At 52.1% G+C, this 26,680-nt stretch overlaps 3 protein-coding genes across 3 annotated transcripts; all 3 read right to left on the bottom strand.

The window, feature by feature from the left end:
• Positions 1 to 2,767: 2,767 nt before the first annotated feature.
• Positions 2,768 to 7,788, bottom strand: CCDC97 (coiled-coil domain containing 97). The gene is made up of 5 exons (XM_053474174.1): positions 7,659 to 7,788; positions 5,272 to 5,766; positions 3,907 to 4,161; positions 3,073 to 3,199; positions 2,768 to 2,941 (listed from the first exon to the last, which is right to left on the bottom strand). The coding sequence occupies exons 1-5, from the start codon at positions 7,741 to 7,743 to the stop codon at positions 2,770 to 2,772; spliced, it is 1,134 nt and encodes a 377-aa protein (XP_053330149.1). The 5' UTR covers positions 7,744 to 7,788; the 3' UTR covers positions 2,768 to 2,769.
• Positions 7,789 to 10,845: 3,057 nt separating this feature from the next.
• HNRNPUL1 (heterogeneous nuclear ribonucleoprotein U like 1) lies at positions 10,846 to 18,457 on the bottom strand. The gene is made up of 15 exons (XM_053474182.1): positions 18,307 to 18,457; positions 15,424 to 15,561; positions 15,006 to 15,150; positions 14,684 to 14,760; positions 14,207 to 14,346; positions 13,907 to 14,006; positions 13,511 to 13,623; positions 13,158 to 13,424; positions 12,877 to 12,999; positions 12,445 to 12,573; positions 12,194 to 12,362; positions 11,785 to 12,093; positions 11,317 to 11,525; positions 11,080 to 11,241; positions 10,846 to 10,993 (listed from the first exon to the last, which is right to left on the bottom strand). Exons 1-15 carry the CDS (start codon positions 18,389 to 18,391, stop codon positions 10,847 to 10,849), a joined length of 2,313 nt encoding a protein of 770 aa, XP_053330157.1. The 5' UTR covers positions 18,392 to 18,457; the 3' UTR covers position 10,846.
• Positions 18,458 to 20,475: 2,018 nt separating this feature from the next.
• LOC128503981 (olfactomedin-like) lies at positions 20,476 to 23,255 on the bottom strand. The gene is made up of 5 exons (XM_053474183.1): positions 23,221 to 23,255; positions 22,485 to 22,637; positions 22,018 to 22,233; positions 21,694 to 21,847; positions 20,476 to 21,490 (listed from the first exon to the last, which is right to left on the bottom strand). Exons 1-5 carry the CDS (start codon positions 23,239 to 23,241, stop codon positions 20,667 to 20,669), a joined length of 1,368 nt encoding a protein of 455 aa, XP_053330158.1. The 5' UTR covers positions 23,242 to 23,255; the 3' UTR covers positions 20,476 to 20,666.
• Positions 23,256 to 26,680: the final 3,425 nt, after the last annotated feature.

Here is a 26,680-nt window from a genome sequence, read left to right on the forward strand (position 1 = left end):
ATGCGGGCATCGTCTGGTTAGTGAATTCCGCGGATTTCCTGCCCTCTCCGTCCGCGGCTCCGATCCGTTTATCTCATCGTCAGATCCGGTCGGTTTTATTCCTCGTTTTGCAGATTCCGGCTCAATGACTCGGAAAAGACTCACCCATCTGCCCCGCGAGGGGCAATAACACCAAAAGCGAAGGCACGACCCCGCCTCCAGCGCCACAACCCCGCCTCCAGCGCCACGGTCCCGCCTCCAGCGCCACGGTCCCGCGAGGCTCAAACTGATTGAATACCCAATCGCCCTATACAGTGCCCACCCGCCCACAAATACTGCCTGAACCAATCAACTACAATCAGCAACTTAACAGTACGAGAGAGACAACGGGGAGGAACGATCCAGCAGGAAGTGAAGACGGCGGCTCCCAGGGGCCACGCACAAAGGGGGGGCTTCTGCTACATATACATGAATCGCCCCCACGCGGGTTCATTGAGTGCAGAGCGCGGGACGCGGAGGGTTTGGGGAAAGTGACAGAGCCGCTCGAAGCTTTGCGGTGGAAGAAAGTAAGCATCCGAATGGAAAAAGCTTATTCCTCCCCGTCTGGCGCACGGGTGGGGGGGCACCGGCCCACTCTGAGCTATAATTATTGCCCTCAAACTATTTGTAAAGCTCCTGTAACGAAACAATGACTACCGTCTCTCCCCCTCCGCGGAAAAAGAGCGACCGCGGACCCCCCGATGTGTCACTGCCCCCCCTCCGATGTGTCACGTCCCCTCCGATGGGTCACCGAGCTGCATTTCATTTACTGTCCCGAGACGGAGCCTGAAGGCCGATCCCTATAACAACTACTTCAAGGATCCACAGCGGCTGATCGACCCCCAAAACGCACGCTGCCCCCGCCGGGTCGTTGAATCGCCCGCACCGTCTGGGGCAAAAATACAGGAAAAGAATGAAAATTTATTACCAAATATTTTCACTTCCAGCCCAAAAAACTCCGCTCTGAATTTATGAGAAAACTCGACTCGCATTCATAGAAGGAGGGGGGGGTCTGTGTATTGGGGGGGGTTAGGGGGCACCATCGGCCCTCATTACTTTTTGTGAGTCACTGCGATTTCGGAGCCTTTGATTCAGGACTCTGCTGGGGGGGGCAGCAGGGGGTCTCCTTGTTAATCAGCGTTACCAGAAACCACATGAGTCTCCTGCTTGCGCGGCATCTGCTCGTAAATATTCTGGCACTCTGAGCTTCCCAGCCCCCCCAGTAAACATTATACGGGGTCCTGACTGTACAGCAAACCCGGAACATTATACCGGACTCCTGGGGGCCACGGGGGCCGGCCCGAGTTACCAACCTGACCCACTGACACAAAACATTCACTGCGCTGTCGTTTTATTCCTTCCTCTGAAGGGTTACCTCTGCAGTTTCTATGGCAACAGCGTGTCAGAGCCTGCTTTTGCAGCAGTTTTTCTCTCTGAGGGGGGTTTGGGCGTCCGGCGGGGCCGGGAATTATTAAAGTGTGATATTCAGGAAGCCCGCTGTCCGGGGGGCCGAGCGGGATCTCACCCTAAATGACATATTAATCTTATAGACGGGGAGCGGACTGCGGGGCGTCCGATGTTACAGAAGAAAGGTAAAGGGGGCAGCACAGGACTGGCTGTGCGTAATGGGAGTCGTAGTCACAGCAGTCTCTCTCTCGCCTTTCAAGGTAAATTTAGCTTAAATACAAAAGCGATCATTTCTAGCGCTCCCCGCCGGCACACAGAGGGTTAATCGCGACGGATCCCTTCCCCGGAACATCGTGCGGGACGGGCAGAAGCCGCGCAGGAATCACGGACGGCTCATGCAAACAGGTCTGCGCTTGCCGAGGCTGACTCGTACGTACTGGAGACCGCCGTGACGCGGGGGGGTTTGCCCAGAGCTGTCACGGAGCCAACCTGACTCAGCAGGTGGCCGGCCCTGGCGTTCTGCCCCGCTGGGTAACTATCTAGGGGTTAGGAAGGAGCCGGAAATGTATCAGGAATTATATAATCTATAAAGCGGGGGCCGAAGGGAGCGGCGGGGGGGGCACGTCTGTATAAACTGGGAGGTTGATAATTTAAACTGGGATTTCTTCGGGGGTCTCTTTAACCCTGGCCGGTGTTGAGAACACTCAGGACCCGACGCTTATCGCCATGGTTACGCCGGCTGGAATTCTTCTGAAAAGCCGGTGGAAGGAGGAACAGAAACGTCGCGTAAAAAACGAAGACGACATGAATTAAAAAAACACGGCTTTAAGAAACGATAAACTTCAGCGTATTCCGATGCGATATAGAAACGATCACAATCACTCTCATGATCCTCAGCCAGCAAGCACGGGTGTGAATGGAGGTTAGGAGCCAGAGAACCTGCAGCAATTCACTGGCAGTGAGGACGATGCTCTAGAACCAGCTCTAGAACTCCAGGGCGCCAGAGCCTAAAACCCAGAAGCGTTTCCAGGGCGCCGGGTTTCATGAGTACATATAACGAGCGACCAATGGGGACGGAGCCTCACACTCGCGGACCTCCCATTGGCCACGCAGAGTTCTGTACGCCGAGGCCTCTCCCGCGGGAAGCAGAGCGGTAAGAGCCACACGCAGGACAAACAAACCCTGCCAGCCTGCTGCCACCTGCTGGGCATTTCATGTAACAGTCAGAACACAATAACCCCCCCCCGTCGGCTCTTTCGGGGACACGGCCGATGTTGGGGGGACACGGCCGATGTTGGGGCGACACGCGGCGGGGGCCAAGAATTCTGGGGATACTCGGAGAGCTCACTCACTAATTCCCTTTAATGTTTCATTCTCTAACATGTCAGAGACTCCTCCCATCTCCTCTGTGTCATCATCATCATCATCATCATCATCATCATCATCGAAGTAACGCTCCTCTTCATCATGAGTAACAATATCCAAATTATCAAAATCCGGGTTATCATCGATTTCACTGCAAAGAGAGAAAAAGTCAAAACGGAGCAATGAGAGACGCGGCGAGACCCTCCGAGGGCGACAGACAGAGGGGGGCTTCGGGGGGGGCGGAGTCTGCCCTCCCCCTACAGCGAGCCGCGCTCCTCTCACCTGTAATCAAAGTCTCGCTCCTCCCCGTCCAGGAATCTCTGGTGCATGCGGCTGACGAATTCCTCCCGCATCAAGGCTCGCTCCTCACCGTCCACCGGCGGCCTCTCCGCCTCACACAGCTCGGACTCTTCGCAAGAGAAAAAAAAAAAGAGCGAATGAAGTCCGGACGCCCAGCGTGGGGGCCGGGGGCCGCAGTATGGCCCTCAGGAGTTTCATCTCTGACCCCATGTTTAGGCTTTTAGTCGTTGCCCCCCCCCCAGCGGCAGACTGCCAGAAAAACAAGACGGCCACCCCAGGGAGCCTCTCCTGCATATAGGGCTGAGCTGGCCCTGTATAATGTATAGATAAATCAGTGACCGGCCCCTGTATAATGTATAGATAAATCAGTGACCGGCCCCTGTATAATGTATAGATAAATCAGTGACCGGCCCCTGTATAATGTATAGATAAATCAGTGACCGGCCCCTGTATAATGTATAGATAAATCAGTGACCAGCCCCTGTATAATGTATAGATAAATCAGTGACCAGCCCCTGTATAATGTATAGATAAATCAGTGACCGGCCCCTGTATAATGTATAGATAAATCAGTGACCAGCCCCCTGTATAATGAATAGATAAATCAGTGACCGGCCCTGTATAATGTATAGATAAATCAGTGACCGGCCCCCTGTATAATGTATAGATAAATCAGTGACCCGGCCCCCTGTATAATGTATAGATAAATCAGTGACCGGCCCTGTATAATGTATAGATAAATCAGTGACCGGCCCCCTGTATAATGTATAGATAAATCAGCAGACTTTGGGATAAGACCCCCTGTGATAAGGTTACCTTCCTCTTCGCCGTCCTCTTCCTCTTCCTCCTCCTCCATGCAGCTGTCCTCCGTCTCCCGCTGGGCCCGCAGCCTCCTCTGTAAGGTCTGTTCCTGGCAGGAGTTGAGGAGAACGTCGGAGAGGCTGCTGGCCTGGGCCAAGTCCTTGCTGTTCTGGGCCATGATCTCCTCCTCGCTCTGGTACTGCCCCACGTAATGCTCATACATGAGGGGGTCACGGGCGCGCATCTGCTCGTCACTGAAATACTCCCCCGCTGCCGGCACAACACACCGAGCGCTTATCCACTAAACAGCGCGCTACATGACAACACAGAGTATCTACACACACACCGAACACGCGGGCCGTATAACCACGCAGAGTATCTACACACCGAACACGCGGGCCGTATAACCACGCAGAGTATCTACACACACACCGAACACGCGGGCCGTATAACCACGCAGAGTATCTACACACACACCGAACACGCGGGCCGTATAACCACGCAGAGTATCTACACACCGAACACGCGGGGTCGTATAACCACGCAGAGTATCTACACACCGAACACGCGGGGCCGTATAACCACGCAGAGTATCTACACACACACCGAACACGCGGGGCCGTATAACCACGCAGAGTATCTACACACACACCGAACACGCGGGCCGTATAACCACGCAGAGTATCTACACACCGAACACGCGGGGCCGTATAACCACGCAGAGTATCTACACACCGAACACGCGGGGCCGTATAACCACGCAGAGTATCTACACACACACCGAACACGCGGGCCGTATAACCACGCAGAGTATCTACACACACACCGAACACGCGGGCCGTATAACCACGCAGAGTATCTACACACACCGAACACGCGGGGCCGTATAACCACGCAGAGTATCTACACACACCGAACACGCGGGGCCGTATAACCACGCAGAGTATCTACACACACACCGAACACGCGGGCCGTATAACCACGCAGAGTATCTACACACACACCGAACACGCGGGGCCGTATAACCACGCAGAGTATCTACACACACACCGAACACGCGGGGCCGTATAACCACGCAGAGTATCTACACACCGAACACGCGGGCCGTATAACCACGCAGAGTATCTACACACACACCGAACACGCGGGCCGTATAACCACGCAGAGTATCTACACACACACCGAACACGCGGGGCCGTATAACCACGCAGAGTATCTACACACCGAACACGCGGGCCGTATAACCACGCAGAGTATCTACACACACACCGAACACGCGGGCCGTATAACCACGCAGAGTATCTACACACCGAACACGCGGGCCGTATAAACACGCAGAGTATCTCGATAGCACTATGAATGGAGAGAGGGACTGCCTACCCGCGATAAGCTGCTGGAGAGCCGCGTACCTCTTGTTCCGGATTCGGGTGCGATTAACCTTGTTGAGCGAGGCCTTGCGGATCTCCTTAAAGTAGTAGTCGGCGGCGTAGTCCCCGCCGAGGTGGCTGAAACACACTAAATGCTCCTCTCTCAGCACCTTGCGGAATCGCTCCAGGAAGACGAGGGGCTTGGAGTCGTAGAGCTCGAGCAGCATGGCCGTCTTCTGCTCGCGGCTAAACTCCGGCTCGCCCACCTGCTGGCTGCGGATGGCCACGTGGCTGCCGCTGATGGCCGTGAACATCTCCAGGAGGGGGCCGCTGACATCTGACGTGGTCCGGCTTCCCGAACCCCCCCGGCTCCCCAGGCGCTCGGCCTCCTTCAAAGCTCTTTCGAGGACCTCGCTGTCCTCTCCCTTCCTCTCCTCCGTGACAGCCCCCCGGCCGGGATCTCTTCCCCCGTCCACACGTTCCATCTCAACGTCTTCCCCGGGGACTCCTGAGAAAAGACCGGAAGAAATCAATACGCGGGGTTACCGGAGTCCCATACCACCACAAAACATCGACGCGGGCAGCCAGGGGGCGGCATGTATGACCATACGATACATACATACCATACATATATCTGACATACACACACACACAATACATATACCCGACACAATACATACGATACATATATCCGACATACACACCGATACATACATACGATACATATATCTGACATACACACACAAACACGATACATACACACGATACATATACCCGACACACACACACGATACATACGACATACGATACATATATCTGACATACACACACACGATACATATACACACACACACATACGATACATATATCTGACATACACACACACGATACATATACCCGACACACACACACGATACATACGACATACGATACATATATCTGACATACACACACACACACACGATACATATACACACACACACATACGATACATATATCTGACATACACACACACGATACATATACCTGACACACACACACGATACATACGACATACGATACATATATCTGACATACACACACACACAATACATATACCCGACACAATACATACGATACATATATCCGACATACACACCGATACATACATACGATACATATATCTGACATACACACACACACACGATACATATACCCGACACACACACACGATACATACGACATACGATACATATATCTGACATACACACACACACACGATACATATACACACACACACATACGATACATATATCCGACATACACACACACGATACATATACACACACACGTGATACATACATACGATACATATATCCGACATACACACCGATACATACATACGATACATATATCTGACATACACACACACGATACATATACACACACACACACACACGATACATACACACGATACATATACCCGACACACGATACATACACACGATACATATCCCCGACACACGATACATATACACACACACACACGATACATACGACATACGATACGATACATATATCTGACATACACACACACGATACATATACCCGACACAATACATACGATACATATATCCGACATACACACCGATACATACATACGATACACACACACGATACATACACACGACACATATACACACACACGATACATACGACATACGATACGATACATATTTCCGACATACACACACGATACATATTTCCGACATACACACACGATACATACACACGATACATATACCCGACACATATACACACACACACACGATACATACGACATACGATACGATACATATATCCGACATACGCACACGATACATACATACGATACATATATCCAACAGATACACACACGATACACACACACACGATACACACACACACGATACACACACATATACAATGTACCATTTCTTTCCATTACTTTATTCGCAGCAGAACGAGCCCCCGTCTGACATTTAGGAGAATAGAACCCGCCGGCAGGTCGGCCCCATTCGGCCCCCGGCTAATCGCCCGTTTCTCCAGTCTTGTCAGGCCTTTTACATAAATAATAACTCTGCTGCCAAGCGAGAATCTGGCGTTATCGCCATAGCAACCATGGAGCGTCGCTGCCAATCTCTCCCCTTTTATCACCTTGCTCCAGAACGCTCTATATGTATAACCCGCGTTATTTATGTCATGAACGGGGGAAGCCGGCAATGAAGGCAATGCGTTTGCTTGTCATGTAGCCCTCAGGCGCTGAATGAGTTAATGCAGCATCGCAGGGCCCCTTCCGTACGGAAAGCACCGGGCCGCGGGGTACAAACAGCACGGCCGAGGACCTCACCGAAACCGCGAGAACCATGAAGCTTTCCTCACCCTTTTCCCGCATCCCCTCCGCATTTCCCGGCTCTACTCCTTGGTTAAAAGTGGAATATCTCGAATCGGTCCTGGGGGACGCCATCTTGCTCCTCCCGCAGCGCCTTCACAAGAACTTCCGGAAGCTACCGGAAATCTAATATTGTATTTACATACCGGAAGCGTTCCGGTCGCCATCTTGCTGCACCCGCCCCTCTACATCTGCTACGCATATACCCTTTGCTCTGTCGCCATCTCGCTACACCCGCCCCTCTACATGTACTGCGCATCTACCCCTTGCTCTTCCGCCATCTTTCTACACCCGCCCCTCTACACCTTGCTCTTCCGCCATCTTTCTACACCCGCCCCTCTACATGTACTGCGCATCTACCCTTTGCTCTTCCGCCATCTTGCTACACCCGCCCCTCTGCATGTACGGTTTGCCCTGCCGCCATCTTGCTACTCACATAGGGGGGTTGATTTTGCTCTTCTGCTTTAAAGGTTCTTTCTCATAATTATCCTCTGGTGTTCATTGCTCTGTTGTAGAGGCCATAGCCAGCTCCTTTTGCACCCGAGGCAAGAATGGGAAAACCTACCCCCAAACTCACATATACACATACACTGCCCATAAACACATACATGCTGCCTTTACACACACCTGCCCATAAACACACACATACACTGCCCTGACATAGGACTGCCCATAAACACATACATGCTGCCTTTACACACACCTGTCCATAAACACACACATACACTGCCCTGACATAGGACTGCCCATAAACACATACATGCTGCCTTTACACACACCTGTCCATAAACACACACATACACTGCCCCGACATAGGACTGCCCATAAACACATACATGCTACCTTTACACACACCTGTCCATAAACACACACATACACTGCCCCGACATAGGACTGCCCATAAACACATACATGCTGCCTTTATACACACCTGCCCATAAACACACACATACACTGCCCTGACATAGGACTGCCCATAAACACATACATGCTGCCTTTACACACACCTGTCCATAAACACACACATACACTGCCCCGACATAGGACTGCCCATAAACACATACATGCTACCTTTACACACACCTGCCCATAAACACACACATACACTGCCCCGACATAGGACTGCCCATAAACACATACATGCTGCCTTTACACACATATACACATACACTGCCCTGACATAGGACTGCCCATAAACACATACATGCTGCCTTTACACACACCTGCCCATAAACACACACACATACACTGCCCCGACATAGGACTGCCCATAAACACATACATGCTGCCTTTACACACACCTGTCCATAAACACACACATACACTGCCCCGACATAGGACTGCCCATAAACACATACATGCTGCCTTTACACACATATACACATACACTGCCCTGACATAGGACTGCCCATAAACACATACATGCTGCCTTTACACACACCTGTCCATAAACACACACATACACTGCCCTGACATAGGACTGCCCATAAACACATACATGCTGCCTTTACACACACCTGTCCATAAACACACACATACACTGCCCCGACATAGGACTGCCCATAAACACATACATGCTACCTTTACACACACCTGTCCATAAACACACACATACACTGCCCCGACATAGGACTGCCCATAAACACATACATGCTGCCTTTATACACACCTGCCCATAAACACACACATACACTGCCCTGACATAGGACTGCCCATAAACACATACATGCTGCCTTTACACACACCTGTCCATAAACACACACATACACTGCCCTGACATAGGACTGCCCATAAACACATACATGCTGCCTTTATACACACCTGCCCATAAACACACACATACACTGCCCTGACATAGGACTGCCCATAAACACATACATGCTGCCTTTACACACACCTGTCCATAAACACACACATACACTGCCCCGACATAGGACTGCCCATAAACACATACATGCTACCTTTACACACACCTGCCCATAAACACACACATCCACTGCCCTGACATAGGACTGCCCATAAACACATACATGCTGCCTTTACACACATATACACATACACTGCCCTGACATAGGACTGCCCATAAACACATACATGCTGCCTTTACACACACCTGCCCATATACTGCCTTTACACACATACACCCACACCAGCTTACAAACCTATAGATCCCTGCACTGCCCCCACACCCCCCCCTTACTCATCTTCCATCATCTTCTATCCTTTCGTGGCAGCGCGAGGTCTGTCATTTCTGTCTTTACTTCTCCCTCATCACTACGCGTCGGCTATTGATGCAGAGCGCGGAGGGTGACGTCAGATGCCGCCACTCGGCCTCATTCGCCGGCGGGTAGCGATTAGGGAGCAGGGAAGCCGAGGTCTGAAGCGACAGACCCCGCGCTCCCTAATGTTGGGCCGGTTAGAAGGGGGATTGCGATCTCCCCAAGCAGCCCTGCTCATCGGACGCCTCCTCCCCAGGCCAGTGCTGAGGGTGGCTGGGTGCGCGCTGCCCCCGGGATGCCTGAGGTTTAAATGGTTCTGCTTTTTAAAACATTTAGGGTGTCTTTAAAAATATAAAATGCCCCTAAAACCTCCTCCTGCAATCGATCCGACTCGTATTGAACTAACACACAAATAATGACAAGTAACCGTTTCAAAAACGCAATATTACATTTTACAATAAAAAAAAATACAGATGCCTCGACGGAACATCAATGGGGTGAAGAAAATAAAAAGATGCCCCGGGGGTAAATAGCAGGTGTTACCGGGTCGCATCGTTACGGATCTGTACACCACCGACCGCATGTTAGAACAATGGATTTACAATAAAATAAGGAATTTTACCTTTTTGTCAAATACCAGGGACGATAAACACTGATATTGGGTCAGAAAGGGTCAAAATAGGGTAAAACGCGGCCACCAGATTAGTGGGGAAACGCTCCGCTGCTGCCGATGGGAGAAGCCGGTCGCAGTCAGGGAGTTCTCTCTCAGGAGGACACGGAGTTAATCGGATTTAAAAATTCAAATTGCGGTAAACGGGAATCTTTGATTCTTTCTATCGGATTCCGCAGCCGATCCGTCCGCCTCGCGGCCGCAACACATTCCCGAGGAAATCGACCAAACCCCGGGAAATTAAACGCAGGTTCACGGAGGCCGGTATCGGGCCCCTTCCCGGCAGGATCTAACGGCCGCCTCGGTACGATCCGTATCGGTCGGGCTGGTCGTAGCCGCCTCCGTAATTCCACTGGCCGTGTCCCTGCGCGTGACCCGGACCGGGATTCGGCGGGGGGCCTTGGCTCTGATACGGACTCCATTGCTGGCCTCCGTACTGCGAAACAGGAAAGGAAGAAAGCTCAGAAACCCAGAAATCATTCCGTGAACAAAAGCTAAACCGGCTTCACCGGCCGCGCTTACCGGCTGCTCGTACGGCGGGTGGTAGCTGCTCTGGTTGTATGACGCGGGGCCGGATGAGGCGCTGGGCGGTTGGTGGTAGTTCTGGCCGCCATAACTCTGATTGTTATAGTTCTGACTGTAGCCTCCGCCGCTGTTCTGGCTGAACCCACCTTGGCCGTAACTCTGCTGCAAACCAAAAGAACCGTCAAGACGGAGACTCATGCGCAGACCGGGCAGGTAATACAAATAGTCGCCTACCTGTCCATGGTTGAAGCCGCCGGGGGCACCGCGACTCTGGGAGGACTGGGGTATTGGACCGCTGCCGCCATATCCACCTCCCGGGTGGCTCGCTGGATTATAACTTTGGGGCTGGCTGCTATTACCATAACCGCCCCGGCTTTCAGAGCCGTTATCCTGTGGGCCGCCAGGCCAGCGGGTTTGGGGTGCTTGGCCTCCGTGATTGAAGCCTGGAGATGCAGAAGGACAGTAATATAAGTAAGAATACCCCCAGGCCCAAAGCGTCTGGATACAGACAGCAACGACTCCCCCACCAATAAAAATACAGAAAGTAAAAGGACTTCACCGCCGCGTCCCTGTCCTCCGCCTCTGGCATAGGAAGCTTTATACTTCGTTTATATCATCTTTAGATTTATGCCAGCGGGGATAATTTGCATACCTCTGAAACTGAATGGTTTGACAAATAACGGCACGAGAATCCCCTCCAACGGACGCCGCACTCACCTCTATAGCCGCCTCCTGGGCTTCCTCCTCTGCCCGGAAATCCTCCTCCTCGACCCACCGGAGGGCCATGGCTTTCAAATCTCGGATAGCCTTTTCCTCCATCTCCTCTTCCCATATCAACCCCTCCACCAGGAGGGCCCCCTCCTCGGCCCCGGAACCTCTTCTCCGGGGGCGGCCCGGCTTTCTTGCCCTCCTCGTTGTACTGGCGAACGAGCCGCTGGGCGTCCTCCTTCTGCAGCTCGACGTAGATCACCTCGTCAAGGAAGTCTCCAGGCTCCGGGAGCGTAAAATTGGCTGCGGCGACAAACGAGAAGACCCTCGGAATGAGTTAACAGAATGATGGGGGGCAATCAGAGCCGGAAACGTCCCCGATCCATCAGCCATCTCCCGGTACCTTTCATCTCCAGCACGGCCGAGTCCGGGACATCCTTTCCCTCTTCGTCCGTCCGTTTAACGATACGATCCTGCAGATCCGCATCCGTAGGGCAGATCACCACGGCCCTGCGCTGGAAGCCTTCAAACGGTCGCATTTTTCTCCGCTGGGCCGTGCCGTAAACGTTGGTCTGCAGAGGAGAGATGGATCACTAGGCACCCTTAACGCTGAACCCGAAGCTGGGACGGCGCGGCCCCCCGGAACCCCCATACCTGATCCAAAATGTAGTTGCGTTTCCTGTGAGAAGCGATTTGGATCAGGCGGTTCAGACACTCGGTCGCTTGCTGAATGAGGACATCCCAGCGGCCGGCGTAATTACGCTGTCTCCTGAGACCCATTACCTGCGAGAGAACAAAAGAACAACATTAATAAAAAATATACGACATAAATAACAAAGAAATAAACCCAAAGATAACTCCTAGCACCGTCTCCGGCAAACTTACGTATTATACCATTTTATTTTGGATTTGGGTAAAAACACCGTAGATATTTGGTAAGAGAAAACTGTTTTTTGCCCCGTTGGGGAAATACCCCGAAACACATAAACGGCCCGTCTCAGGAAAATGCCCGGTAAGATCGCTGCTAAAATCAGAGAGGTTTTACAGACCCAGGGAACCGAGAAACCTCGAGCTCCTGCTTCTTACCCTCATTTTCTCCATGATGGCGTTGGTACCCAGAATGTTGTATTTCTTGGCAGGATTGGCTGCCGCGTGCTTCGCAGCCCAAGTTGTTTTGCCGGCTCCCGGTAGTCCTACCATCATGAGAATCTGGAGAAGGTAAATCCGGCGTAGGGATAGATGTTAGGGGAAATAATAAAATGGTATGGCCCAACATGTCCACATATACAAGCAAGATCAGGCCTTCAGATGGAGAAGACTTGGCATGTAGTATCATCCAAGAGCCCCTTTTCTCTGGGGCCACTTACCTCACACTCTCCTTTGTTCTTGGGGGGCAAAGAGCCCCGAATCCTCTCGAAGGGAGGGAGGTGCTGTATGAATGTGAATCCGGGAAGGATGCTGCAGAACGGCTCCGGTCTCTGTCCAAAATTGAACTCTGTGGCGCAGTTCTTGACGAGGATGTGAGGGAAGAGGGCATGGCCACCGACGGTCTCCCGGCGCACTCTGAAAGCGACACCCAGCGGCCGCCCGTTCTTTGTGAAAGACATCTCTATCTCCCCCCGGGCTTCAAAATCCTAGCGTGCAAAAGGGATGGAAATAAAGAACCAGCAACCCCAGAACACAAAACACAGACCCCGCCATCTTCCATGAGCTCACGTACAATATAACAGCCAATCACATCGTGTTCCCTAAAAGCATCGCCGTAATTCTCAAACTTGCTGTTAGTGGATTTCTTCCCGGTTCCTCCGTATCCAAAAGAAAACGGTTCCTCTCCTGCCAAATGAACATAAGGAGACCAGAGGTCAGGACCGTTCATTTACTAACCCTAGAACAGGAAAACGGGGGGGGGGGGGGAATCATCCAGAGACACATTATATATATATATACATATATCTACATACATATACATACATACACATATATCTACATACATATACATACACACACATATATCTACATACATATACATACACACACATATAAATATATATACATATCTGCGAGGTATAAGAGATAAACGGCCAAATCTCCAGAGAGAACAGCAAGCCCCTCTCACCTAACTGGGTGCCACAGGAATCCAAGGACCAGCCGATACGAACCACATGAGGGTCCGGCTCCGTGGACGGCAGGTGGCCAACTGCAATCTCTTCCATAACCTGCAAACAGAGCGACACTAAAATGAAATCCTCGACGCAGGTTTTATTTTTGCCGTTATGATCGGTTATTTCCTGACAGTTCCTTCCTATGAATCGTAATCAATGTAGGGGGGGGGATATCACCTACTGAGAGTAACCTAAAGAGAAGCCGAGTGTCAGTCACGCTAAACACACGGAGATCACTCTGCGAGGCGTCTCACCTTCATCTCAAAGCACACGCGGCCTCTGCACACTCCGTGAGTAGCTCTCGCCCCGGACCACAGGTAAGCGAAGCCCTTCATGGTCAGCGGGAAGCCCACGGTGCGATCTTTGTCCAGCTTGAAGTGCAGATCGCTGTTATCTGGATGGAAGCAGAAGCGAGGAGTGAGATTTCCCAATGGCGGCGGGCACACAATACCCCAGCAGGACGGTTTGGGGATGCAGGAATATTAATTATGAATAATTTGATATAAACGCAGCTCGTCAGAGAAGCCAAGCTTGACCCGCTATCTATTATAGGTGTTAATGTCCTGTTACAGAGTCCCGCATCACACCCATGTTTTAATCAGCCCTTTCGGGTCTCGTTGCTGGGATTCATCTCCTATTAAGTGATTTGGCCCTAAAGAGCAAAGAAACCTGGCACACGCAATCATGGGCACTGAGCGCATGTTCATGTCAAGCAGGAGGTTGGCACTCACAATTATCAAGAACAACAAAGTTGTCATCAAAGACGTCGTCCTCATCGTCACCCCCAAGCGCGCCAGGAGACTGGGCTCTGCAAGAGAAAATAAAGTCATAAGACACGCGTGCAGTCCCGTGATATTCCCGTGACAGCCCCGGCTACGCTCTGATAAGGCTGGTGCACTTTAATGAAGAAACGCAGGACTTTATATAAACAGACGCGTTTAGTTAACGTGTTACTCCGGTGGGGGGGGGCGCAGTATTATACCATACTGCACAGAGCCATTGTACGGTGCCGCGGAATAGGACGGCGCTTTATAAAACAATAATAACACGCACCTCCTGTCATCTCGGTGATCGTAGAATCCTCGTCCCCGGTCTTCAAAGCCTCTCTTTCGGTTCTGCAGGGGTTGCGGGGGTCCTGCTGCAGGGTGGGCTCTGTATCCAGGATCGGGCTCTTCCTGTTTAAACTCTGTTTTTAGACCTTTTTGAGCAGAGAGACAAAAGACCGATTCACACCCAGGATCAAAAAGCATCACGTAACGGCAGCAGAAATACGTCAACGAAATAAAACGGGGGCTTAACGCACAGCAAGTCATATAAACGGGAGAGATCTGCGGACCCGGGAGACACGGAGTCACACATTAAACACGATTAAGGCCAAGGGGATCGCACCTAGATCCTTTGAGGGGGAAATAAAGAACATTTTAATGTTCACAGCCCGAGGCCAGGTCTCACGGATATTAGAAATCAATACCGGTGCTTGGGATGTGGGGTCCCGGATCTAAGGGTCTCCAGTCGCAGCCCAGATCCCGCTCCTGCTTGATTGGCTCTTGATGGTAGGGTCGATATCCACCCGGAGGACCGTAATGCTCTGGGGGGTTGTGTCCGTAATCTGAATTAAAAGCAAACATGTCAATCATCACCAGCCTCGAGTGGGGTTAACGAGGTCCGGACGTCATCAATGCGACAAAGGAAGAAAAAGGGGCCTTAACCCCCGATGTCTCAGCCAGATAGAACATACGCGGCTTTCACCCCCAAAAATAGCTTTAACAAACCGCAACTCTCACTCTACAGACCCTGACCTGTAACTACCCCTGCCTGTGCCTACTGCCCCTCACACTGCTGCCCCCAGTATCCACAGACATCTCAATTACTTCACATGTCCCCCTGTATCCTTCCTCCTCCATGCCCCTAGCGCCCGCTGCCCCGTATCCTTCTTCCTCCATGCCCCTAGTACCCGCTGCCCCTGTATCCTTGCTCCTCCATGCCCCTAGTACCCGCTGCCCCGTATCCTTCTTCCTCCATGCCCCTAGTACCCGCTGCCCCTGTATCCTTCCTCCTCCATGCCCCTAGTACCCATTGCCCCTGTATCCTTCTTCCTCCATGCCCCTAGTACCCGCTGCCCCTGTATCCTTCCTCCTCCATGCCCCTAGTACCTGCTGCCCCTGTATCCTTCCTCCTCCATGCCCCTAGTACCCTCTGCCCCTGTATCCTTCCTCCTCCATGCCCCTAGTACCCGCTGCCCCTGTATCCTTCCTCCTCCATGCCCCTAGTACCCGCTGCCCCTGTATCCTTCCTCCTCCATGCCCCTAGTACCCGCTGCCCCTGTATCCTTCCTCCTCCATGCCCCTAGTGCCCTTTACCCCTGTATCCTTCCTCCTCCATGCCCCTAGTACCCGCTGCCCCTGTATCTTTCCTCCTCCATGCCCCTAGTACCCGTTGCCCCTGTATCCTTCTTCCTCCATGCCCCTAGTACCTGCTGCCCCTGTATCCTTCCTCCTCCATGCCCCTAGTACCCGCTGCCCCTGTATCCTTCCTCCTCCATGCCCCTAGTACCCGCTGCCCCTGTATCCTTCCTCCTCCATGCCCCTAGTACCCGCTGCCCCTGTATCTTTCCTCCTCCATGCCCCTAGTGCCCTTTACCCCTGTATCCTTCCTCCTCCATGCCCCTAGTACCCGCTGCCCCTGTATCTTTCCTCCTCCATGCCCCTAGTGCCCTTTACCCCTGTATCCTTCCTCCTCCATGCCCCTAGTACCCACTGCCCCTGTATCCTTCCTCCTCCATGCCCCTAGCGCCCGCTGCCCCTGTATCTCCTTCCTCCTCCATGCCCCTAGTACCCGCTGCCCCTGTATCTTTCCTCCTCCATGCCCCTAGTACCCGCTGCCCCTGTATCCTTCCTCCTCCATGCCCCTAGTGCCTTTACCCCTGTATCCTTCCTCCTCCATGCCCCTAGTGCCCTTTACCCCTGTATCCTTCCTCCTCCATGCCCCTAGTACCCACTGCCCCTGTATCTTTCCTCCTCCATGCCCCTAGTGCCCTTTACCCCTGTATCCTTCCTCCTCCATGCCCCTAGTACCTGCTGCCCCTGTATCCTTCCTCCTCCATGCCCCTAGTGCCCTTTACCCCTGTATCCTTCCTCCTCCATGCCCCTAGTACCCGCTGCCCCTGTATCCTTCCTCCTCCATGCCCCTAGTACCCGCTGCCCCTGTATCCTTCCTCCTCCATGCCCCTAGTGCCCTTTACCCCTGTATCCTTCCTCCTCCATGCCCCTAGTGCCCTTTACCCCTGTATCCTTCCTCCTCCATGCCCCTAGTACCCGCTGCCCCTGTATCTTTCCTCCTCCATGCCCCTAGTGCCCTTTACCCCTGTATCCTTCCTCCTCCATGCCCCTAGTACCCACTGCCCCTGTATCCTTCCTCCTCCATGCCCCTAGTGCCCGCTGCCCCTGTATCCTTCCTCCTCCATGCCCCTAGTACCCACTGCCCCTGTATCCTTCCTCCTCCATGCCCCTAGTACCCGCTGCCCCTGTATCTTTCCTCCTCCATGCCCCTAGTGCCCTTTACCCCTGTATCCTTCCTCCTCCATGCCCCTAGTACCCGCTGCCCCTGTATCTTTCCTCCTCCATGCCCCTAGTGCCCTTTACCCCTGTATCCTTCCTCCTCCATGCCCCTAGTACCCACTGCCCCTGTATCCTTCTTCCTCCATGCCCCTAGTACCCACTGCCCCTGTATCCTTCCTCCTCCATGCCCCTAGTACCCGCTGCCCCTGTATCTTTCCTCCTCCATGCCCCTAGTGCCCTTTACCCCTGTATCCTTCCTCCTCCATGCCCCTAGTACCCACTGCCCCTGTATCCTTCCTCCTCTATGCCCCTAGTGCCCTTTACCCCTGTATCCTTCCTCCTCCATGCCCCTAGTACCCACTGCCCCTGTATCCTTCCTCCTCCATGCCCCTAGCGCCCTTTACCCCTGTATCCTTCCTCCTCCATGCCCCTAGTACCCGCTGCCCCTGTATCCTTCCTCCTCCATGCCCCTAGCGCCCGCTGCCCCTGTATCCTTCCTCCTCCATGCCCCTAGCACCCGCTGCCCCTGTATCCTTCCTCCTCCATGCCCCTAGTACTCGCTGCCCCTGTATCCTTCCTCCTCCATGCCCCTAGTGCCCTTTATCCCTGTATCCTTCCTCCTTCATGCCCCTAGCGCCCACTGCCCCTGCATCCTTCCTTCATGCCCCTAGTGCCCACTGCCCCTGCATCCTCCATGCCCCTCAGGGCGGAATACCCCTATATCCATCTCCTCTGCCCACATTATCTCCTCCACACAATGCCTTTTATTATCCCTGCCCAATGCCCCCTATGCTCACAGCGAGTGTCCCCGTCCCTGCGGTAGTCTCTGGGTGGCCCGGGCGGGTAGCCTCCGCGGTAGTGCTGCGCCTGGTGATCCCCCATGCTCTTGGGCAGCTCGGTCTCCTGAGCGCGGGGATCAGTAGCCGCCGGACAAAATGGCGACACCGGCCTCCTGACTCCGACCTGCGCAACCAGACCCCGCGCTGATTGGTTAAAACACCGCCTGGGGAACTGACCAATGCCGAGCTCCTGTGACTGTCTACAATGAACGCAATTGGCGGCCATCGAAAGGGAAGTGAGGTAAACAACCAATAAAATGCACGGACAGCCGTCTCCCGTGACAACAGCAGCAGATGCCGGCGCCATGTTGGTACACCCAGCATCTGGCGGCTCACTGGTCCAGACTGAGCGCCGTGTGCCAGGGGATGCTGTTGCTGTGGCAACAGCTGCAAAAACCCAACACACCTGATGAGATCCCTAATACCCTGCGGAGTACCCCTCTGAGGGGCAAAAATCCGTACATGGTATTCTGTTCATTGCAGATACCAAAGATTTTTCTTCTAAATGCATTATTTTAGCAAATATGCCATTTCCTGGAAGAAATCCTAAGCCTGCGGGGTCCGCAGTGCTCCGAGGAGCCCCTTTAATCAGCCGTGCTATAAATGCAGGGAGCGAATGCTTTTAATGCGATGGCCCTGTGGATGGCGGCAGCCATTTTATTTTGGTTTTAAATTGGTTTTAAGCCTCCGTGCCATGGGCTCCTGGGGGGGGACTGAGTGCCAGCCTCCTCCCTACAGACTGTGGGCCCTGGTAAAGAGCGCCACGTTATCCAAATCATAAGAGACTCTAAAGACTGTGGAGCTCAGATTTGGGGTTCCTGCATTTTGGGACGGTACCCCTCAGCCGTCTGTGTGTAAAATAAAGCAGTTCTCCTCTTGTTGTACCTAAAGAGTCGTCTCGCCCGGTTATTTGGGTACCGGATAGCGATATCCCGCTACTTTCCGACGGATTGCGGGGAATTATTGTCCTGAAGGGAGAAGTCGCTCTTGGCGGAGAGGGAAAACCTGAGGTCCCTGGTCGGTCAGTCGCAGGGGCGCTGGTATTATTTACGCCGCTCGGAGCGATTTCTGCGGCCATGTCCTAAACCCGACGGCTGTAAAGAGGAAGCTGTTAGGGATGTTTTTAGCGATGGACTTCTGTGTTAGGGTAACTGCTGGGGCCCCTGCAAGCTTTGCCCCCTCCCCACGCTATGGAGCTGAATGGCTGGGCATGTGACCGCGCATGGATGAAGTTATATTGTGGAGATTTAGCCAACAGTTACAGAGGGCATTAGTGTCAGTTTGTGGGCTGAGAGGCTTTAGGGCCCCGGGAGCCGCTGTGGCGGAGTTACATGTATTATGAATTTATAGGAAGTCGAATCTGAGCTCTTTCTGCGCATGAGGGGGTCTCACCAGACCCCAGGAACTCAGGCACTAGAGCTGGCTGCTTGGAGTACAGTCCGCGCATGTACACAAGCCTAGGAGCTGGGGGTCTCGTTGGGGAACTTAAATATCTGTGAAGCAGGCGGGTCCGCTTTTTATAGGGTTATGTGTTTTGGTGGGAGCGATGGGGGGCCGGATGGCTGCTGTTTCTTCTTGAAGACATCAGTGGTCCCCCTCAAACCGTTCCCCTTAAACTTTGTCATTTTTTGCAGTCAGGATCATCCGAAAATAAAGCAGGTTAAGAGAAGCACTTATACTTTCAGATAATGACTTTATTATTATATTACGATCATTAGTAAATATGCGTTAAGGTGATTCTGTGAGTACCTGTTCAATCATTTTCATTAACCACAGGTACCTTTTAATATTGAACAAGAGATTATATGGCAGGACTTTGCCCTCCCGACCCCTGGGGGTCTGCACATTAGATTATGTGGTTGCTACACTAGGGGTAAAAAGCTGGTCAGGGTCATGCGCGGTGCATGAAGGGCTTTTTAGCTCCATGATTGTAATAATTAAGGTAGAAGACATAGAGATGAATGGATCCTATGGTCACAACGGGAGCTGACAATGAAAGTCAAATCGGCTTCATGGGTTTCAAAACAGCGCCACGTGTGGCAACGGCTGGCGTCATCACATCGGGTTATCGTCATCACATCGGGTTATCGTCATCACATCGGGTTATCGTCATCACATCAGGTTATCGTCTTGGAACAGACTGTATTTCTGCAATAAGGTTTGCTGTTTTGTTTAAGGGTAAAATATTTTGGGATCAGGAAGCGAGTGTCGGTTCTCCTTGGGGTGGCGCGTGTTGGGGTGGCTGATGATTATGGCTCAGCACAGGGCAAGGGGGTGGAAGTGACCATTCTCGAGGAACCACAAACAGAGAAGAGATCTCAAGGTTTCATGGCAACATCATAAGAAACCTGATAGGCGTCGTTATACATGTAAAGCTTGCGGTCATTAGGATTATAATTGAGACTTTGGACCTTCTCTGCCATCTTCTCGAACATGATGCTGATCCGACCATCTTTTCCTGTTTTGGTGTCAAACATGTAGAAGACCTCCTCTTGCTTTGGGTTCACAGAGCGGGTGATGTAGAGGACCCCACAAATCATGAAGGCGTTGGTTACTCCTGGTTTGTATTGGGTAGTGGCCCAGCTGTTTTCGACCGTCAGCGTGGCCACGTTGACCTTACCCACCACTATGTTGCCGGCATTCTCCTCGGTGGAATAGACAACCCACAGACCCTTCTCGTCAGAGGCGTAGTCGATATCTTGGTAGCTGGCTCCAGAATAGGAGTAACGGTTATTGTACACGGCCTTTGGAAGGGACTTACGCTGGTGGAAACCACTGGTTAGGCTGATTCTGCACAAATCCCGACTGTTGTAGCAGTTGTAGTACAAATTGTTGTTGTAGACGACCATTCCAGAGCCTTGACCAGCGATGGTGTAATTCCACTTGTTCTTATTAAGTGTTGAAAGAGGCAGGTCAGTTGGGTTCCTGTACATCTGTAAATCAGAAAGAGTTGGGTAGATTCTCACTGACTCCAGTAGTCGACCATCAGCGCTTAGTGGGGCAACCCAATACATCATCTTCTTGGTGGTGTTCCAAGCCGCGTCTTTGCCCCACGCTCCCGACTTGTATGTGGCTCCCTTCCAGTTGAGCTGCACAAGGTTTGGTTTGCCAATGTTAGCTAACCCGTGGTGCTGACAGGATCCTGGGCGAGAGGGAGGAAGACGAATCTACGTTAGAAGATAAGATTTGGTGGACAAACAGCAATACTCAGGATTGATGCTCACAGAAATTCATAATTCTGTTATACAAAAAGGTTTCGATGGGGCACCAGATAAGGTGTGAAATCTCCAACACCCCCATCCATTACCTCCATAACGAGTCCATCGTAAATGGGTTTCCACTCACCAAGAGGTATGGTGACCGGAGGCTTCATGTTCTTGAGGTTCTTTTCGCAATCCAGGATCCGTTTCTTCAGATTCTCCATGTCCCTCTGTGTTTTCAGAACATTGTTCTTGTCCAGGTTTTCTAACTCGGCCACGATCTTGGAGATATTCTTGACCTGCAGAGAAAAGAGCCAAAGACTCACCGAGTGACTTGCTATCCTGCATCGTGGCATATTGTGGCCAAGTGACCCAATTAAAACCTCGCCTGTGTTTTCTTCTGTCTACACCCCTCAGAAATCCCTTTCTTCTTTCTCTGCCCCTTAAATCTCTTTTCTCCTGCACATACCTCTGTGTAGAGAGACTCCACGTTTGAATTGCTCCCGTTCTGCTGGTGTCTCAGCTCCATCACAAGTATCTCCATTTCCTGCATTTCCTTCTTGAGCAACTCAAAGTTAAACTCAATGAGATCCTCTGGGCGCATCTTCTCCAAATGATCCACCCTCTTGGTCAGGTTGAGAAGTCTTTCCAAATACATGTCCAGCCTCACGTCCTGTTCCTCGATCTGCAGAGAAAACAACGTTAGCGAAAAGCCGGTACCCACTGAAGATTGGAGTAGCGGGGCCTTGAGTTACGGACCGAGCGTGACCCTCTGCTCATGGTGGGACATCTCCAGTCCCGTCCTTACTCTGTAAAGGCTTTAGTGCAGTCTGGGCACCGGAGAGGGTTGTGTTGTCATTGGGAATGGGTAAAATGTCACCAGTGTGCCGTCCACCCCACTAGTGGGTGCAAATAAGTGGTGTATTCCCATCTCACCCTGTGCATCCCATCCTCCACCCGGTTATTCAGAAGGACAGTCTCGTGCTCCAGTATTCCAACTCTCTTGGCCGGGAAGGAGCTGTCGGGTAGAAGGATTTCGCAGACGCACCGATCTTTTCCGTTTAAAGTACCCGTAGCATTTTGGGCAATCTGTAAAGAGAAATGGTGTCAGAAACCTTCAGGGAATCCAATTGTTGGGCAAATCTGTAAAAAAAACCTCACATTTTGCCAAAAGTATCAGTTCAATAGAACATCACATGAACATATGGACTTTCACCATAAAGCACCTGGCGTGAAAAGTACAGCCCAGATATTGGGGCAAACGTAATGCATGTGGGGCCGTATTCACAAAGAGCGAGCGAGGAGGAACGTTCCGTGGTCACAGGAGATAGTTCTCGTTTCTCGGTCAATAAGCACACACTCAGACAGAACGCAGTACCGGTTTATTTAAGGTTTTCTTTACACTGGAAACATTTACAATAAATATAGCAGATGATGAAAAGACAGCTTAGGAGCTCGGAGTGTATCCCCCAAGACGCGAAGCGCACCTCCAGAGCGATCTACTAGTATTCTAGACTCCAGAAGGTGAACGATAAATGTGGCAGCGACCTGATAATCATTTGGAATGATGATAAACCTTCGTCACATCTACTAAACATGATAGCAGCTTCCATGGATAAGGAGGCTCCGAGGGCAGAAAAGCCTCATTATTGCCCTGGAGTGGCCTTCTCACCAGCTGTAGACATTCCTCCATGTCTGGATCAACGTCCTCCTCCGACAAGTCATCGTTGGTATCCTCGTAGGATGGCTCTTCGGAGTCCTCCCAGTGACCACCACTGAACCTGTGCATTCGCTTCATTAAAAGGCGTCTGTGGAGAGCAGATTTGTGGGGTGGTGAGAGCCTGAAAAGGATGAGGAATGAGGAGGACAGAGGAGCGGTCGCGTCCACTCGTGATACGTAGAGAGGAAAAGAACATTCGCGGCGGCAGAGATAGAGACAGATATGTGCACAGGGGTATCGGGGGTTAAAAATGTGGGTTTGCGGGTAAATTCACATTAACGCCTTGTGTCTGATTTGCGGGGGGAGTTCGTTGTACGGAATATTCCAGCCAATGGACCGCTGGTCGTCGGAGGTTTCCTGGTAGCCAATTTTCTGCAAAAAGATAGGAATGTATAGTTAGAAAACAGAAAATCACCCAAAAAACACAAATACTTAATAACAACGTGTGTCAGGGTCCTAGGGCCCCCGGGTGCTAATGACAGCGACGTGTTTAAGGGCCGGCCCCTCAAAGGGCCACTGGGTACTAATGACAGGGATATGTTTAAGGGCTGGCCCCTCCATGGGCCACTGGGTACTAATGAAAGTGACATGTTTAAGGGCCGGCCCCTCCAAGGGCCACGGGGTGCTAATGTCAGGGATATGTTTAAGGGCCGGCCCCCCTAGGGCCACTGAGTACTGATGATAGCGACATGTTTAAGGGCCGGCCCCTCCTAGGGCCACGGGGTGCTAATGGCAGGGATATGTTTAAGGGCCGGCCCCCCTAGGGCCACTGAGTACTGATGATAGCGACATGTTTAAGGGCCGGCCCCTCCTAGGGCCACGGGGTGCTAATGGCAGTGTTGGCGTGAGGCGGTAGGTAGGGTATATACACTGTTCAGCAGTACTGAGGTTTCATTCACACTTCCCAGGTCGCAGACGCCACCAAACTCAATCCTTTTTACGACTGACGCCGCAGAATAAATGCATCTGCCGGGAATCGGCCAAATTCGCGCTTCGTTCCAAGAGTTTGGAAGTGTGCGGAAATACTCAGTATAACTATACAGTGCAACACGTTCACAACAGACAAGGCAAACACCTACCACGTTTTCTCCGTGCCTTCCGAGGCTCGCGTTCCGGGGCTTGCGTTCCGAGGCTCGCGTTCCGAGGCTCGCGTTCCAGGGCTCGCGTTCCGGGGCTTGCGTTCCGAGGCTTGCTTTCCGAGGCTTGCGTTCCGGGGCTCGCGTTCCGGGGCTTGCGTTCCGAGGCTTGCTTTCCGAGGCTTGCGTTCCGGGGCTCGCGTTCCGAGGCTTGCGTTCCGGGGCTCGCGTTCCGGGGCTTGCGTTCCGGGGCTTGCGTTCCGAGGCTTGCTTTCCGAGGCTTGCGTTCCGGGGCTCGCGTTCCGGGGCTCGCGTTCCGAGGCTTGCGTTCCGGGGCTCGCGTTCCGGGGCTCGCGTTCCGAGGCTCGCGTTCCGAGGCTCGCGTTCCGGGGCTCGCGTTCCGGGGCTCGCGTTCCGGGGCTCGCGTTCCGGGGCTCGCGTTCCGAGGCTTGCTATCCGAGGCTTGCGTTCCGAGGCTTGCGTTCCGGGGCTTGCGTTCCGGGGCTTGCGTTCTGGGGCTCGCGTTCCGAGGCTGCTGGTCGTAGGGCAGGATCACCGGGGCAGAACTCCAGCTCTCCCTTCGGACGTCTCCCTGAATCCATCAGATCCTCCGCGGTCTCTCTTCTGCGGCTCCGTGTTTTGTGTATCTGTCGGTGTCCGTGTCACGCGTGTGCCGCCGTATCACGCATCCTTTATTCTGCGCAGTTTATACAGGAGCTCCCGTGAGCGCGTGGAGGGCGCGCGGGGTCCGCGGGGTCTGCGGGTCACTGCGCGTTGTGACGGGCTCACCCCGGGTAATGCACGGCCCACGGAGAACGTTCCTAATGTTCACCAGTAAATTGGTGAAATCCCCCAGTTTTAGTGAGCAGCCCCACAGGTCAGGTGATCAGTTTATTCTCCTGCAAACAGCAAGAGGGGGGTGGATAAGTGGAACAGCCTCCCAACAGAGGTGGTAGAGGGTAATAAAGTGAGGGTATTAAACATGCATGGGATAGACATACGGCTCCTGAATCCAAGACGAGACCAACGAGTCTTTACAGAGCAGACGGGTTCGATAAACTATATGCTGCCAACATATACCGCTGCAGAGAGCGCGTAAACAGCGAGTGATGAAGAGAAGTAGATACAAAGAGCAGCCGCCCTTCCTGTGAGACATATCATTTATATATGACACTTAGTGACCCTCATCTCAGCTTCCAGATGAAAACCGGCCGGTCTGCAATAAACATGCCACAAAATACAGCCGGACTGAGTATGACGGCACACTCCAAACTCCCCGAATACACGGGTGCGCGGCCCCCCGGACCCCGAATATTTCATATAATCGTGTCCCAGGTAATCAGTACCACTATACAGTGCCACAGGTTCAGTAACAGATACTTGTTGTGAAAGGACGTGCTCGGTCCGTAGTAGTGGATACCGTGACTGTGTGTGCGGAAGCAGGAAGACTTGGGAGCCCGTGGACCTTTCATAAATCCCCCGCAATAACAGCGACTCGCATGTGATGCTTCATATCATTATATACTGACGCGTACACAGTGTCCGCCTCTTCATACAGCACAATCTGTATAATGTATAGATAAATCAGTGACCGGCCCCCTGTATAATGTATAGATAAATCAGTGACCGGCCCCCTGTATAATGTATAGATAAATCAGTGACCGGCCCCATGTATAATGTATAGATAAACCAGTGACCGGCCCTGTATAATGTATAGATAAATCAGTGACCGGCCCCTGTATAATGTATAGATAAATCAGTGACCGGCCCCTGTATAATGTATAGATAAATCAGTGACCGGCCCCTGTATAATGTATAGATAAATCAGTGACCGGCCCCTGTATAATGTATAGATAAATCAGTGACCGGCCCCTGTATAATGTATAGATAAATCAGTGACCCGGCCCCTGTATAATGTATAGATAAATCAGTGACCCGGCCCCCTGTATAATGTATAGATAAATCAGTGACCGGCCCCTGTATAATGTATAGATAAATCAGTGACCGGCCCCTGTATAATGTATAGATAAATCAGTGACCGCCCCCCTGTATAATGTATAGATAAATCAGTGACCCGACCCCTGTATAATGTATAGATAAATCAGTGACCGGCCTCCTGTATAATGTATAGATAAATCAGTGACCGGCCCCCTGTATAATGTATAGATAAATCAGTGACCGGCCCCCTGTATAATGTATAGATAAATCAGTGACCGGCCCCTGTATATTGTATAGATAAATCAGCGACCGCCCCCCTGTATAATGTATAGATAAATCAGTGACCGGCCCTGTATAATGTATAGATAAATCAGTGACCGGCCCCTGTATAATGTATA

This window comes from Spea bombifrons, chromosome 8, assembly GCF_027358695.1.
Source record: "Spea bombifrons isolate aSpeBom1 chromosome 8, aSpeBom1.2.pri, whole genome shotgun sequence".
NCBI classification, from domain to species: Eukaryota; Metazoa; Chordata; class Amphibia; order Anura; family Pelobatidae; genus Spea; species Spea bombifrons.

Coding starts and splice junctions, on each gene's coding strand:
- HNRNPUL1 (XM_053474182.1), bottom strand. CDS start 18,391: ATGGGGGATCACCAGGCGCAGCACTACCGCGGAGGCTACCCGCCCGGG. Junction 15,562..18,306: donor CAGGGACGGGGACACTCGCT/GTGAGCATAGGG, acceptor CTTTTAATTCAG/ATTACGGACACAACCCCCCA. Junction 12,363..12,444: donor GCAACTACATTTTGGATCAG/GTATGGGGGTTC, acceptor TCTCCTCTGCAG/ACCAACGTTTACGGCACGGC.
- CCDC97 (XM_053474174.1), bottom strand. CDS start 7,743: ATGGCGTCCCCCAGGACCGATTCGAGATATTCCACTTTTAACCAAGGA. Junction 5,767..7,658: donor GGAGGGGATGCGGGAAAAGG/GTGAGGAAAGCT, acceptor GTCTTTTCTCAG/GAGTCCCCGGGGAAGACGTT. Junction 2,942..3,072: donor GAGCGAGACTTTGATTACAG/GTGAGAGGAGCG, acceptor CTCTCTTTGCAG/TGAAATCGATGATAACCCGG.
- LOC128503981 (XM_053474183.1), bottom strand. CDS start 23,241: ATGGAGGAATGTCTACAGCTG. Junction 22,638..23,220: donor TGGAGGAATGTCTACAGCTG/GTGAGAAGGCCA, acceptor TTCTCTTTACAG/ATTGCCCAAAATGCTACGGG. Junction 21,848..22,017: donor TGGAGTCTCTCTACACAGAG/GTATGTGCAGGA, acceptor TTTTCTCTGCAG/GTCAAGAATATCTCCAAGAT.